Source organism: Coregonus clupeaformis, unplaced genomic scaffold (genome assembly GCF_020615455.1).
Source record: "Coregonus clupeaformis isolate EN_2021a unplaced genomic scaffold, ASM2061545v1 scaf0004, whole genome shotgun sequence".
Taxonomy (NCBI): domain Eukaryota; kingdom Metazoa; phylum Chordata; class Actinopteri; order Salmoniformes; family Salmonidae; genus Coregonus; species Coregonus clupeaformis.
This window is the reverse complement of record NW_025533459.1, coordinates 1,353,543-1,368,736: the sequence shown is the minus strand read 5'-3', so window position 1 is coordinate 1,368,736 and position 15,194 is coordinate 1,353,543. Positions and strand designations below refer to the sequence as shown.

General features: G+C 49.4%; 1 protein-coding gene across 4 annotated transcripts in view; it reads right to left on the bottom strand.

The window, feature by feature from the left end:
- Positions 1–15,194, bottom strand: part of LOC121538402 (catenin alpha-1) — a 245,773-nt gene that overhangs the window by 196,365 nt on the left and 34,214 nt on the right. For 3 of the 4 annotated variants that reach the window (XM_045212270.1, XM_045212269.1, XM_045212271.1), the window contains 2 exons: positions 9,708–9,833; positions 9,176–9,319 (listed from right to left, as the gene is read on the bottom strand). In XM_045212270.1, the coding sequence (XP_045068205.1) occupies positions 9,176–9,319; positions 9,708–9,833 (270 nt within the window). Of the gene's footprint in view, positions 1–9,111; positions 9,145–9,175; positions 9,320–9,707; positions 9,834–15,194 lie in introns of those variants that run through there. The other variant, XM_041846378.2, reaches the window with a different exon arrangement.

Genomic DNA, 15,194 nt, shown 5'->3' with positions numbered 1-15,194 from the left:
TCTTAGCCATTTGCCACCACAAACCGATGTTGGCAGTAAGACCATACACAACGAGCTGTACAGGACCATACACAAACAAGAAAATGCTCACCCAGAGAATGTTCACCCAGCCAAGGTAACCTGTCTAAATGACTAACACCCCGTAGCACTCACGTCTGTAGCCATGAAATGCTTTGTAAGGCTGGTCATGGCTCACGTCAACACAATCAGCCCAGACACTCTGGACCCAAGTCACATACCGCCCCAACAGATCCACAGATGACGCAATCTCTATTGCACTCCACACTGCCCTTTCCCACCTGGACAAAAAGGAACACCTACGTGAGAATGCGGTTCTTCGACTACAGTTCAGCGTTCAACACCATCGTAACCTCCAAGCTCAGGACCCTGGGACTAAACACCTCCCTCCTGGACTTCCTCTCCCTCAACGTCAGCTGATCGTGGATTACAGGAAACGGACGGCCGACCACGCCCCCATCCACAGGGCTGTAGTGGAGCAAGCCAAGAGGTTCAAGTTCATCGTTGTCCACATCACTAAGGAATTTTCACGGTCCACACACACCAACAGTGAAAAGGGCACGACAACGCCTCTTCCCCCTTCAGGAGGCTGAATATATTCAGCATGGGCCCTCAGATCCTCAAAAAGTTATACAGCTGCACCATTGAGAGCATCTTGACTGGCTGCATTACCGCTTGTATATAAACTGCTCGGCATCTGACCGCAAGGCGCTACAGAGGGTAGTGCGCATGGCTCAGTACATCACTTGGTCTGAGCTTCCTGCCATCCAGGACCTCTATACCAGTCGGTGTCAGAGGAAGGCCCTAAAAATTGTCAAAAGGCTCCAGCCACCCGTCATAGACTGTCCTCCAATGCACCAAGTCAAACGCGTTCCACAGGGATGCTGGCCCACGTAGACTCCAATGCGTCCCACAGTTGTTTCAAGTTGGCTGGATGCCCTTTTGGGTGGTGGACCATTCTTGATACACACGGAAAACTGTTGAGCGTTACAGTTGACACAAACCGGTGTGTATCATAACAAAATTTGACGTGGATGGTCAAAACACTCAACATATGCAAGCACATTTAGATCGACCACATGGGGGCATCAGAAAAGGCATGTTTATATCTCTTGATCTGTTTGACTCAGAGTGATGCGAGTCTAGCTAACCTGTAGAGCAGGGTTCTTCAATTCCGGTCCTGGAGGGCCGAAACACTTCAGTTTTTTTTTATTTCTACCTGGTAGTTAATTGCACTCACCTGGTGTCCCAGGTCTGAATTAGCCCCTGATTAGAAGGAGAGGATGAAAAACCAGAGGTGTTTCGGCCCTCCAGGACCGGAATTGAAGAACCCTGCTGTAGAGTTTGGTTTTGTTTGGCCGCATGGTGGGCGCTGTTGGACCCAGGACCGGAATTGAAGAACCCTGCTGTAGAGTTTGGTTCTGTTTGGCCGCATGGGGGCTCTGTTGGACAGGAAACCAATTCATTCTCATGTTGTTTCAGCTAGAGCCTCGGAAAATGTTGAATTTGAAGAGGTCCATCATTAATGATGACATATATACCAAATTTGGTGCCGATCGGTCCAGCAGAAGACATTTAAAGTAGTCAACATCGTAAAAAAAATTGTCCAAAATACTTCAAAACGCGTATTTACATGATCAGTTTGATTTTGAATTTGGATATTTGACAAGTGTGGTAAGGAATCCATGAAAAGCTCATCCCAGGGTGATGTGCCCAACCTGTCCTGATGGTGGCGCTATGGGGCCAGTGTGTGTCCAACCTGTCCTGATGGTGGCGCTATGGGGCCAGTGTGTGTCCAACCTGTCCTGATGGTGGCGCTATGGGGCCAGTGTGTGTCCAACCTGTCCTGATGGTGGCGCTATGGGGCCAGTGTGCATCCAACCTGTCCTGATGGTGGCGCTATGGGGCCAGTGTGCGTCCAACCTGTCCTGATGGTGGCGCTATGGGGCCAGTGTGTGTCCAACCTGTCCTGATGGTGGCGCTATGGGGCCAGTGTGTGTCCAACCTGTCCTGATGGTGGCGCTATGGGGCCAGTGTGTGTCCAACCTGTCCTGATGGTGGCGCTATGGGGCCAGTGTGTGTCCAACCTGTCCTGATGGTGGCGCTATGGGGCCAGTGTGTGTCCAACCTGTCCTGATGGTGGCGCTATGGGGCCAGTGTGCGTCCAACCTGTCCTGATGGTGGCGCTATGGGGCCAGTGTGCGTCCAACCTGTCCTGATGGTGGCACTATGGGGCCAGTGTGTGTCCAACCTGTCCTGATGGTGGCGCTATGGGGCCAGTGTGTGTCCAACCTGTCCTGATGGTGGCGCTATGGGGCCAGTGTGTGTCCAACCTGTCCTGATGGTGGCGCTATGGGGCCAGTGTGTGTCCAACCTGTCCTGATGGTGGCGCTATGGGGCCAGTGTGTGTCCAACCTGTCCTGATGGTGGCGCTATGGGGCCAGTGTGTGTCCAACCTGTCCTGATGGTGGCGCTATGGGGCCAGTGTGCGTCCAACCTGTCCTGATGGTGGCGCTATGGGGCCAGTGTGCGTCCAACCTGTCCTGATGGTGGCGCTATGGGGCCAGTGTGTGTCCAACCTGTCCTGATGGTGGCGCTATGGGGCCAGTGTGTGTCCAACCTGTCCTGATGGTGGCGCTATGGGGCCAGTGTGTGTCCAACCTGTCCTGATGGTGGCGCTATGGGGCCAGTGTGTGTCCAACCTGTCCTGATGGTGGCGCTATGGGGCCAGTGTGTGTCCAACCTGTCCTGATGGTGGCGCTATGGGGCCAGTGTGTGTGCACGTTTGAAATGTTTCATTGTTTCACTATTAATACAGCTGATGCACCTCTTCAGGTACAACTAACACTTTTACCATCTCTTACATTTACATTTACAGTTTAGTCAGCAGATGCTCTTATCCAGAGCGACTTACAGTTAAGTGAGTGCATACATTTTCATACTGGCCCCCCGTGGGAATCGAACACACAACCCTGGCGTTGCAAACGCCATGCTCTACCAACTGAGCTACATCCCTGCCGGCCATTAACTCCCCTACCCTGGACGACGCTGGCTAATTGTGCGCCGCCCCATGGGTCTCCCGGTCGCGGCCGGCTACGACAGAGCCTGGATTCGAACCAGGATCTCTAGTGGCACAGCTTTAGACCGACAGAGTCATAACTAAACTCACTTCAACATTTACCAATAACCAATAACCCCAGCAACCGTGCTTGCAGCTTTAATTATTTTTGTTATTATGAGTTGTTAATATATGGGGAGAGTGCGTGTAAGGTCAAGTGAGAATGGGCATGTTCGTGCTTTTGAATAGATTTATTGGAGACGGATGGTTTTCAGGTTGACAACAGCGTGGGCTGACTAGACCTAGTCCTTGGAATCAGCAAGTAATTATACAAAATACACTGAACTGCATTCTGTAGTCTACGTCATCTCCATTCAAAAATAAACCGCTTCATCTCCCGCCTGTCTCCTCCCTTCCCCCTCACATGCAATAATATGATTTCATCATCACTTTCCAATGGGTACATAAGCTGTAGATAACAAAACCTACACTAGAACTTCACTGGACTCCTCCCAAGGGACGGTTAGGGGCTGGGGTGGGCTGGGGTGGGGGGGTGAGTGATGGGAGAGGGGTGAGTGATGGGAGAGGGGTGAGTGATGGGAGAGGGAGGACCGCTTGACACACACTTAGGTGTGGAGAGAGTAGTCAGAAATGCACGCGCACACATTCAGAGTGACGGTTTGAAACGCGTGGAGAAAGCATTGCCGATTGGTCAAAATCGACAGACTGAACACGGCGCAGCGTTGCGTATTGAAGGAACGGTTAACAGGCGAGAGCTTTGTCCCCGATCCGTCAGGGATAATGGTGTTGATCGGCTGGTGCGAGGGAGGAGCGGTGTGTGCACGTTTATAAAGTGGTACTCCCTCTAAACATCAGAGGTGTAGAGTTAAGGCAGGTGACTCAGACGTAACTACACCTCAGATAGAGGATATTGGATATGACTAACCATATATTACACATCGATCTGAAACCTAATGCTGCGACTAACGCATTCATTAAGGCGGTAGTAGCTACAGGGCTGAAAGGGAGACATTGACGAACCGGGAACCCGGTCTAGACAGAAGAGACATTGAGGAACCCCTTTTAACCTGCTTAGAAGGACCACATACAGTGGGGGAAAAAAGTATTTAGTCAGCCACCAATTGTGCAAGTTCTCCAACTTAAAAGGATGAGAGAGGCCTGTAATTTTCATCATTGGTGGCTGACTAAATACTTTTTTCCCCCACTGTACTTCATGAGACAGTTGTAAATAAAGCTATTACACAGCTTGAGAGGAGAGAGTAGAGGAGCGCGAATACAAATTCCCTTGTCTGAAAAATACTAACATGTTACACACACAAAGAGGGAGAATTCTCACTGCGGTTGGGCACATTATCCATCTGAAACGTACAAATTGAGACCAATGGTTTTCCAATGGGAGTCAATGGTTTTCCAATGGGAGTCATATCCATTGACGGATGATGGGCAACGGGGGGGGGGGCGCTAGTGAGCAAGCCATGGAGTGGTCCACGTTTTTCCCGAGCTCCTGCTGAAAATTCCATTTAATACCTTCTTTGCGCTTTGACCCAAAAAAGACGACATGGAACAAGGCTTGTCAGCTCAGACACGACTACGCTACAAACCCCGGTTAAGGAGCTCGAAACTGATGTGGCTAGCCTTAAGGAACAATGCATACAATTACAAGGTTATATGTAAAGATCCAATAGTACAATCATGGGGGTAGCTGAAGACCCGGGCTCAAGTTCTACCTCATCGGTCTCAAAGTTAGGGAAGGAGGAAGCCGTCAAATTGGATAAAGATGCCCTTGTAGACCGCTCACGTCGGGGCTCTCAAGCAAGAAAGCCTGGCGGGAAACATTGCGTCATTGTGGCTAAACTACACTACTATCAGATTGTATTGATGTTCTTCGGCGTGCCAGAGAATTTGGCCCAGTTCGGTGCAACGGAGCACCCATCTGTATTTTCCCCAGACTATGAACCCAGCGTTGCTTGTGACCGTGCCGCTTTTCAACGATGTCCCGAGTCTGCTCCGTGGACGTGCAGACGTTCGGGTTATGGTGTGGCTTTTCCTGCCCGGCTCCGTATAACATACAACGGCACCGAGAAAGAGTTCCAAGAACCCCATAAGGCGATGGCCTTCGTAAAAGGCGAACATTCTACCGAGGTCGGACAAAAACAAAATGGCTGAATGTTTACCTATTTGGTGATTAGGGTAATGGACGAGCTGAAAATCGAATTAGTAAATCTCGACACAAAAATAATTAACACGGAGAGAAATCAGGGAAAACGCTAGCACACCTGCTGCGTCAGAGAAACACAAATCAAACCATTCCCGGAGATAACTGATGAGCTGGGTAACAAATGTATTGATCATTTAGAGGTCAATTCATGCTATCATAAACGTTGTGCAAAGCTGGTCATCAAGGCAAAGGGTGGCTATTTGAAGAATCTCAAATATAAAATATATTTTGACTTGTTTGGTTACTACATGATTCCATATGTGTTATTTCATAGTTTTGATGTCTTCACTATTATTCTACAATGTAGTAAAAATAAAGAAAAACCCTTGAATGAGTAGGTGTCCAAACCTTTGACTGGTACTGTATATTTATTTATTTATTCTCCTCTCTCTTTTACTTCTCTATATTGGTTCTTTCTGTTTCCATTTTCTACTGGCCCCCTCTCTCTGTTCCCTCTCTTATCCTCTCCTCTCCTCGACGCTCTCACTCTCGTGCGTCTCTCCCTTTGTAAATATGCCTGTCAAGCTTTAAAGCTGTTGACATGTCATCCTGCGTTTCTGATTGAACTCAGTCCAGAAATCCTCGTAATCCAGGATTGGATCAGATTAATGCTGCCTTTACTGCTGCTGACCCCAAAACAAACTTGTAAGATGTGATCTCGGGGTTTCAGATGGTGGCAAAATCCCAGATTGTTCATTTGGTCATCATAAACAGGGCATAGCCTCAACTTCAACTCTAACCTTTTGCCAATAAAGTACATTCAATATTTTGGATTTTAACCAAGAGGAGCTTTACTGTTGTCCTGAAATACACAGAGGAAACCCCTATAGGCTCCGGTCTAAAGTTGGCAGAGCATGGCATTTGCAACGCCAGGGTTGTGGGTTCGATTCCCACGGGGGGCCAGCATATAAAAAAAAATGAAATGAAAAAAAAGTATGCACTCACTAACTCTTGGATAAGAGTGTCTGCTAAATGACTAAAATGTAAAAACATTTATAAAAATAATGTAAAGTAGTGTTTTATAAGTGAAGGGTTCCATTTAGGAGAGACTTCTCTGATACAGCAGGTGCAGTCTGACACTACGTAGAGAAGAGTTAAGATGGTGACCAGAGCCATTTATTTAGGAGTTGGGCCAAAGTGTTTCCTGCATTAGGATGCATTTACGTGACATCACAACATTCTATGGCAGCCATGTTAGTTCTCCATAATCATTGCAGGGATTGTTCTGCTCTTGTAATCCTTGAGCAGGCCGCCTAAGTGTTTTTACGTGGGGCTTAAGTCCAAACGGTGTATTATTATTAAAAATAAAATAAACTACAGATACAATACGTAGAAAATAAATTGGATCCATCATTTCTTTTCAATAATATATAATTTGAAAACTAACAATGACCTAAATAAAAAATTCCCTAAACAATGAATTTAGCAGTATTCATTTTGTTATTATGTTAGAGCAAAAGAACACTGCATTATCCATGGCAACATGCATAGCATTGCAGGAAATGAGCTTTAAACTAACATTTCCTCTCAGATGGAGAAAATTATAGAATTGCATTAAATTGGCTGAAATTCTATACTGAACAATTTCAACGATTTTACTGAGTTAAAAGTTAAAAGTTCATATAAGGAAATTGAAATTGATTCATTAGGCCCTAATCTATGGATTTCACATGACTGGCCAGGGGCGCAGCCAATTAGAAAGAGTCTTTACCTCAAAAGGGCTTTACTACAGACAGAAATACTCCTTAGTTTCATCAGCTGTCCGGGTGGCTGGTCTCAGATGATCCCGCAGAAGAAGCCGGACGTGTAGGTCCTGGGCTGACGTGGTTACACGTGGTCTGCGGTTGAGGCCGGTTGGACCTACTTCCAAATTCTCTAAAACAACGTTGGATGCGGCTTATGGTAGAGAAATGAACATTCAATTATCTGGCAACAGCTCTGGTACACATTCTTGCAGTCAGCGTGCCAATTGCGCGCTCCCTCAAAACGTAGACATCTGCGGCATTGTGTTGTGAGACAACTGCACATTTAAGAATGGCCTTTTATTGTCCCCAGCACAAGGTGCACCTGTGCAATGATCATGCTGTTTAATCAGCTTCTTGATATGCAACACCTGTCAGGTGGATGGATTAACTTGGCAAAGGAGAAATGCTCACTAACAGGGATGTGAAGACATTAGTGCACAACATTTGAGAGAAATATGCTTTTTGTGCGTATGGAAAATTTCAGGGATCTTTTATTTCAGATCATGAAACGTGGGACTAACACTTTACATGTTGCGTTTACATTTTTGTTCAGTGCACAATTTCTCCACAGCGCCAAGGTGGGGGCCTATAAAATGTAGCTGCGCCAACGGCCGACCTCTCTCATTGCCATGCCCACTGCCACGCCCACCACCTAAACCCCTTTTCTATACAATAAACACCCTGCGTGGGGAATATGCAAAATAATTACAATTTAGTACTAACACTGGAGTGATCGATGTCCAGAAGAAGATGTGCAAGTAGAGATACTGGGGTGCAAATGAGCAAATTAAATAACAATATGGGGGATGAGGTAGTTGGGTGGGCTAATTACAGATGGGCTGTGTACAGGTGCAGTGATCGGTAAGCTGCTCTGACAACTGATGCTTAAAGTTAGTGAGGGAGAATAAGAGTCTCCAGCTTCAGAGATTTTTGCAGTTCGTTCCAGTCATTGGCAGCAGAGAACTGGAAGGAATGGCGGCCAAAGGAGGTGTTGGCTTTGGGGATGACCAGTGAGATATACCTGCTGGAGCGCATACTACGGGTGGGTGTTGCTATGGTGACCAATGAGCTAAGATAAGGCGGGGATTTGCCTAGCAGTGATTTATAGATGACCTGGAGCCAGTGGGTTTGGCGACAAATATGTAGTGAGGGCCAGCCAACGAGAGCGTACAGGTCACTACAGTGGTAACATCCCCTCACAGGCTGGGCCCTGTTCCCTCCCTGCCTCCCAAATAGCACCCTACTCCCTACATAGGGCACTACTTTTGACCAGAGCCCTATGGGATTCCCTATGGGCCCTGGTCAAAAGTAATGCATTATGTAGGGAGTAGGGTGTCATTTGGGATGCAAAATGGAGGCTCTGATGTGTTCTGTTGTAGTTGATGCTTTAGTTCTCCACAGCAACATGAGGGGTAGAGATGAGGACTAGCTGATACCATTGTGATGGAGGAATCACTACACTGGGCTGTATGGAATGGCAATATTTAATGAGAGACACTGGGAGGGGGAAAAGGGAGGGAATTCTAAATGTATGTTATCTCTGTATGAAAAACACAATGTGCTCCGAAAGCCAAAACGCTACAGTCAAGAACAGACACTGCTCTGGTTGTGTCCAAGTGGAACCCTATTCCCTATAGACTGCACTATAGGCCATGGTCAAAAGTAGTGCACTATATAGGGAATAGGGTGACATTTGGGACACTGCCTCTGTCCGAGTTAGTTGGTAAATAGAACACAGATCAGAATAATGTCATGGTAACGGTTTTTGTGGGGGGGAGTGGCCTACCTGCTTTACACAAACATTGCATTTGTTTTTTTGCCATTGTCCAGCGTTATCAGATCAGTACACACCAAGGAAAGGAGATAAGAGGAAAGGAAGCCACCCAAGGCATATCATCCCAATATGTCTAGATCAGTGGTCATGGAGGGAAGATGGATAGGAACATAAGACAGGGTAGAGGACCCCAGAGTAGGGCATATGTTTTATTTGATTTGAACCCATCCCTCCCCCTCCTTTCCTACACTCCACTATAGTGGGGGACTAGACTTACGTCAAAGTTGTTGAGAGCGTAGGCCAGCTCTCCCCCCCCCCCATCCAATCTCCCCTAGACTTACGTCAAAGTTGTTGAGCGCGTAGGCCAGCTCTCCTCCCCCGGCAGGATGGTTGAAGGCAGCATCATCTGAGGCGGTGGCCTGGGCAGCATTAGAGATGCCGGAGACAGCTTGCTGAAGCTGCTTGTAGATCAGGTCACGGTTCGCCTGGAGAATGGAATTAAACTCAATGTTATTTAGGGGGAACTAAAAGATAATACGTCAAGAAGATGTGGCTTTGAAGTGCTTTAAGATTCTGTATGTAATGAAATGTGGTAAGTTCAATCTATTCTAATTTCCTCCCAGAGGAATAGCTCTTGAAAGCATTCATTAAAAACAGTTTCAAGGACCACTTAGTGAGCCATAATGTGGTCCTCAATGGTAAAACAAACATCTAAATTATTTTAAAAAAGACAGGACAAAAGTTACAAAACATTGTTATGTCCCAAATGGCAGTGTATTCCCTTCATGTCGCACATATGGCTTTGGTCCAAATTCAGCTCACTATAGGGAACAGGGTGCCACGTGGGCCGCAGCCGCTATAAACATTACAGACCTTGTATGCGGCCACGTCCGGGTGTTGGAGGCAGGCGCGTGAGGCGGTGTAGAGCATGGGAATGTTCCTCTGGAGAACACCGCGGGCAGCCGCCATCTGATCCTTATGGTGAACATCCTTCAACTCCTACAGAGAGGGAGAGACAACAGTATTATTATTATTATTATACCATTTGGAAACATTACATTGCCTTAGCGACTTCTACTCTCCTTTCTGCCTGTCTGTCATTCCCCTGTGGTGATACGGCACAGTCATTAACCAGCCCATTCCAATAGGTCCTGCCATACTGCCCTAATGCATGGCCCTGCCGTACTGCCCTAATGCATGGCCCTGCCGTACAGCCCTAATGCATGGCCCTGCCGTACAGCCCTAATGCATGGCCCTGCCGTACAGCCCTAATGCATGGCCCTGCCGTACAGCCCTAATGCATGGCCCTGCCGTACAGCCCTAATGCATGGCCCTGCCGTACAGCCCTAATGCATGGCCCTGCCGTACAGCCCTAATGCATGGCCCTGCCGTACAGCCCTAATGCATGGCCCTGCCGTACAGCCCTAATGCATGGCCCTGCCGTACAGCCCTAATGCATGGCCCTGCCGTACAGCCCTAATGCATGGCCCTGCCGTACAGCCCTAATGCATGGCCCTGCCGTACAGCCCTAATGCATGGCCCTGCCGTACAGCCCTAATGCATGGCCCTGCCGTACAGCCCTAATGCATGGCCCTGCCGTACAGCCCTAATGCATGGCCCTGCCGTACAGCCCTAATGCATGGCCCTGCCGTACAGCCCTAATGCATGGCCCTGCCGTACAGCCCTAATGCATGGCCCTGCCGTACAGCCCTAATGCATGGCCCTGCCGTACAGCCCCTAATGCATGGCCCTGCCGTACAGCCCTAATGCATGGCCCTGCCGTACAGCCCTAATGCATGGCCCTGCCGTACAGCCCTAATGCATGGCCCTGCCGTACAGCCCTAATGCATGGCCCTGCCGTACAGCCCTAATGCATGGCCCTGCCGTACAGCCCCTAATGCATGGCCCTGCCGTACAGCCCTAATGCATGGCCCTGCCGTACAGCCCTAATGCATGGCCCTGCCGTACAGCCCTAATGCATGGCCCTGCCGTACAGCCCTAATGCATGGCCCTGCCGTACAGCCCTAATGCATGGCCCTGCCGTACAGCCCTAATGCATGGCCCTGCCGCGTACAGCCCTAATGCATGGCCCTGCCGTACAGCCCTAATGCATGGCCCTGCCGTACAGCCCTAATGCATGGCCCTGCCGTACAGCCCTAATGCATGGCCCTGCCGTACAGCCCTAATGCATGGCCCTGCCGTACAGCCCTAATGCATGGCCCTGCCGTACAGCCCTAATGCATGGCCCTGCCGTACAGCCCTAATGCATGGCCCTGCCCCGTACAGCCCTAATGCATGGCCCTGCCGTACAGCCCTAATGCATGGCCCTGCCGTACAGCCCTAATGCATGGCCCTGCCGTACAGCCCTAATGCATGGCCCTGCCGTACAGCCCTAATGCATGGCCCTGCCGTACAGCCCTAATGCATGGCCCTGCCGTACAGCCCTAATGCATGGCCCTGCCGTACAGCCCTAATGCATGGCCCTGCCGTACAGCCCTAATGCATGGCCCTGCCGTACAGCTCCGTACAGCTCTGTGCTACTGGCTCCCAGCGTTATTATGTTTTTTTATAGAAGGGAGAGACAGCACAGACCGCTGCCTCCCAAATTACACCCTATTCCCTATATAGGGCACTATAGGCCCTACAGGCACTAGTCAAAAGTGCACTATATAGGGAATAGGGTGCATTTAAAATGCAGCCATGGATTAGGCAGAATAAACTGAAAGGCTTGGAAAAGGAAGCCGTTGACACAAAGGAAATCACCATCGTCCTCCGCCTCACACACGAGCGTACGGCCGTGTTCACACAGCAGGAGGAATCGCATACAGATTGGTGGATCTCAAGTTTATATTAGCCTGCCTGCCTGCCTGCCTGCCTGCCTGCCTGCCTGCCTGCCTGCCTGCCTGCCTGCCTGCCTGCGTCTGAACAGCCTAGTGACGCCACTCATCCTATTACATGACGGAGACCCATTCCCTCTGCTACACTTATACTGCAATGTAAACTTGTCACGTCTGGAACGTTACCTCCGGAGGAAGAGCACAACACTCCCCCATCTAAGCACAACACTCCCCCATCTAAGCACAACACTCCCCCATCTAAGCACAACACTCCCCCATCTAAGCACAACACTCCCCCATCTAAGCACAACACTCCCCCATCTAAGCACAACACTCCCCCTCTAAGCACAACACTCCCCTCCCCCTCTAAGCACCACACTCCCCCATCTAAGCACAACACTCCCCCTCTAAGCACAACACTCCCCCATCTAAGCACAACACCCCCCCTCTAAGCACAACACTCCCCCTCTAAGCACCACACTCCCCCTCTAAGCACCACACTCCCCCATCTAAGCACAACACTCCCCCCATCTAAGCACAACACTCCCCCCTCTAAGCACCACACTCCCCCATCTAAGCACAACACTCCCCCATCTAAGCACAACACTCCCCCTCTAAGCACAACACTCCCCCTCTAAGCACCACACCCCCCCTCTAAGCACAACACTCCCCCTCTAAGCACAACACTCCCCCATCTAAGCACAACACTCCCCCATCTAAGCACAACACTCCCCCCTCTAAGCACCACACTCCCCCCTCTAAGCACAACACTCCCCCATCTAAGCACAACACTCCCCCTCTAAGCACAACACTCCCCCTCTAAGCACAACACTCCCCCTCTAAGCACAACACTCCCCCTCTAAGCACAACACCCCCCCTCTAAGCACAACACTCCCCCTCTAAGCACAACACTCCCCCTCTAAGCACAACACTCCCCCTCTAAGCACAACACTCCCCCTCTAAGCACAACACTCCCCCCTCTAAGCACAACACTCCCCCTCTAAGCACAACACTCCCCCTCTAAGCAACTACCCCCCTCTAAGCACAACACTCCCCCTCTAAGCACAACACCCCCCTCTAAGCACAACACCCCCCTCTAAGCACAACACCCCCCTCTAAGCACAACACCCCCTCTAAGCACAACACCCCCCTCTAAGCCTCACAACACTCCCCCTCTAAGCACAACACCCCCCTCTAAGCACAACACCCCCCTCTAAGCACAACACCCCCTCTAAGCACAACACCCCCCCTCTAAGCACAACACCCCCCTCTAAGCACAACACCCCCTCTAAGCACAACACCCCCTCTAAGCACAACACCCCCTCTAAGCACAACACCCCCCCTCTAAGCACAACACCCCCTCCTAAGCACAACACCCCCCCCTCTAAGCACAACACCCCCCCTCTAAGCACAACACTCCCCCTCTAAGCACAACACTCCCCCTCTAAGCACAACACTCCCCCTCTAAGCACAACACTCCCCCTCTAAGCACAACACTCCCCCTCTAAGCACAACACTCCCCCTCTAAGCACAACACTCCCCTCTAAGCACAACACTCCCCCTCTAAGCACAACACTCCCCCTCTAAGCACAACACTCCCCCCTCTAAGCACAACACTCCCCCTCTAAGCACAACACTCCCCCTCTAAGCACAACACTCCCCCTCTAAGCACAACTCCCCCCCTCTAAGCACAACACTCCCCCTCTAAGCACAACACTCCCCCTCTAAGCACAACACTCCCCCTCTAAGCACAACACTCCCCCTCTAAGCACAACACTCCCCCTCTAAGCACAACACTCCCCCCTCTAAGCACAACACTCCCCCTCTAAGCACAACACTCCCCCTCTAAGCACAACACTCCCCCCTCTAAGCACAACACTCCCCCTCTAAGCACAACACTCCCCCTCTAAGCACAACACTCCCCCTCTAAGCAAACACTCCCCCTCTAAGCACAACACTCCCCCTCTAAGCACAACACTCCCCCTCTAAACTACTCCCCCTCTAAGCACAACACTCCCCTCTAAGCACAACACCCCCCCCTCTAAGCACAACACCCCCCCTCTAAGCACAACACCCCCCTCTAAGCTTCTAACACCCCCTCTAAGCACAACACTCCCCCTCTAAGCACAACACTCCCCCTCTAAGCACAACACTCCCCCCTCTAAGCACAACACCCCCCCTCTAAGCACAACACCCCCCCTCTAAGCACAACACTCCCCCTCTAAGCACAACACTCCCCCTCTAAGCACAACACTCCCCCTCTAAGCACAACACTCCCCCTCTAAGCACAACACTCCCCCTCTAAGCACAACACTCCCCCTCTAAGCACAACACTCCCCCTCTAAGCACAACACTCTTACTGTAAAAATGTTGTAATAGCATAGCAATGTTTTTTGAAAACAGCTGAAATGTACAGACATTTTCCTTATTTTGGAGTGGTTTTGAGTTTTTACCTGTAATTGTAGTAACAGCCGGTTACATTCTGACATGTTCTCTGTAGCTTTAAATCTGTGCTTTTATTTTTTACTTGACTGCACTTAGCCACGAGGTCCAGGCAAGAAGCCACTCCACAGGGAATTATCAACATTTTGAAATCGCAATTTGCTTTTACCTCAATGACTTCCATATTGACGAAATTAAGCCTGGTTTATTCGAAGGTGACTAACACGGTAGCTAGTGTAAACCTAAGAGGTCATATCTAGCTATGGTTCAGCTAAACATTCAGCTAGCCAGCACGTTTATGTGAGGAAGCAGAAATTATTTTGTTTAGCTAGCTAACGTTACACCTAGCCGTGTAGCCTATATTATAATATTCATGACACTAATGATAACGTTATTGTACTTTTATATTCGTATGGGAGGGGTAAACATTAAATGATTGATTATGCTAACGTTGCCTGATCATGAAGCATGGTTGTTAGCTAGCAGTAGTTTTGCTGTTTATTGTCAGCTAATTTAATACGTACGGACAAGAAAATAAACCCTTTGTCTGCCTGTGGATCGTTGCATTATTTAAGAGTGTAATATGGTTTGGTTGCATTATTCAATATTGTAATATGTTTTTAGTGTAAAAGTTTTTCGGATTGTTAAATAGCTTGGCTAGTGGGTACTGTGATATTTACAGTAAATCTGAGCTGCGGACCAAGAACGTCGCGTTGCCAGCCACAGCGAAAGGCAAGGCAGTAATGTGAAGGGAAAAGTAGAAATCTCTTTGGCCACTCCGCTGCTCAGACTCCATCTCTCGTAGTGGAAACAGGGCCTCGGCAGCTAAGCCACTCCGCTGCTCAGACTCCATCTCTCGTAGTGGAAACAGGGCCTCAGTAGCTAAGCCACTCCGCTGCTCAGACTCCATCTCTCGTAGTGGAAACAGGGCCTCAGTAGCTAAGCCACTCCGCTCCTCAGACTCCATCTCTCGTAGTGGAAACAGGGCCTCAGCAGCTAAGCCACTCCGCTCCTCAGACTCCATCTCTCGTAGTGGAAACAGGGCCTCAGCAGCTAAGCCACTCCGCTCCTCAGACTCCAT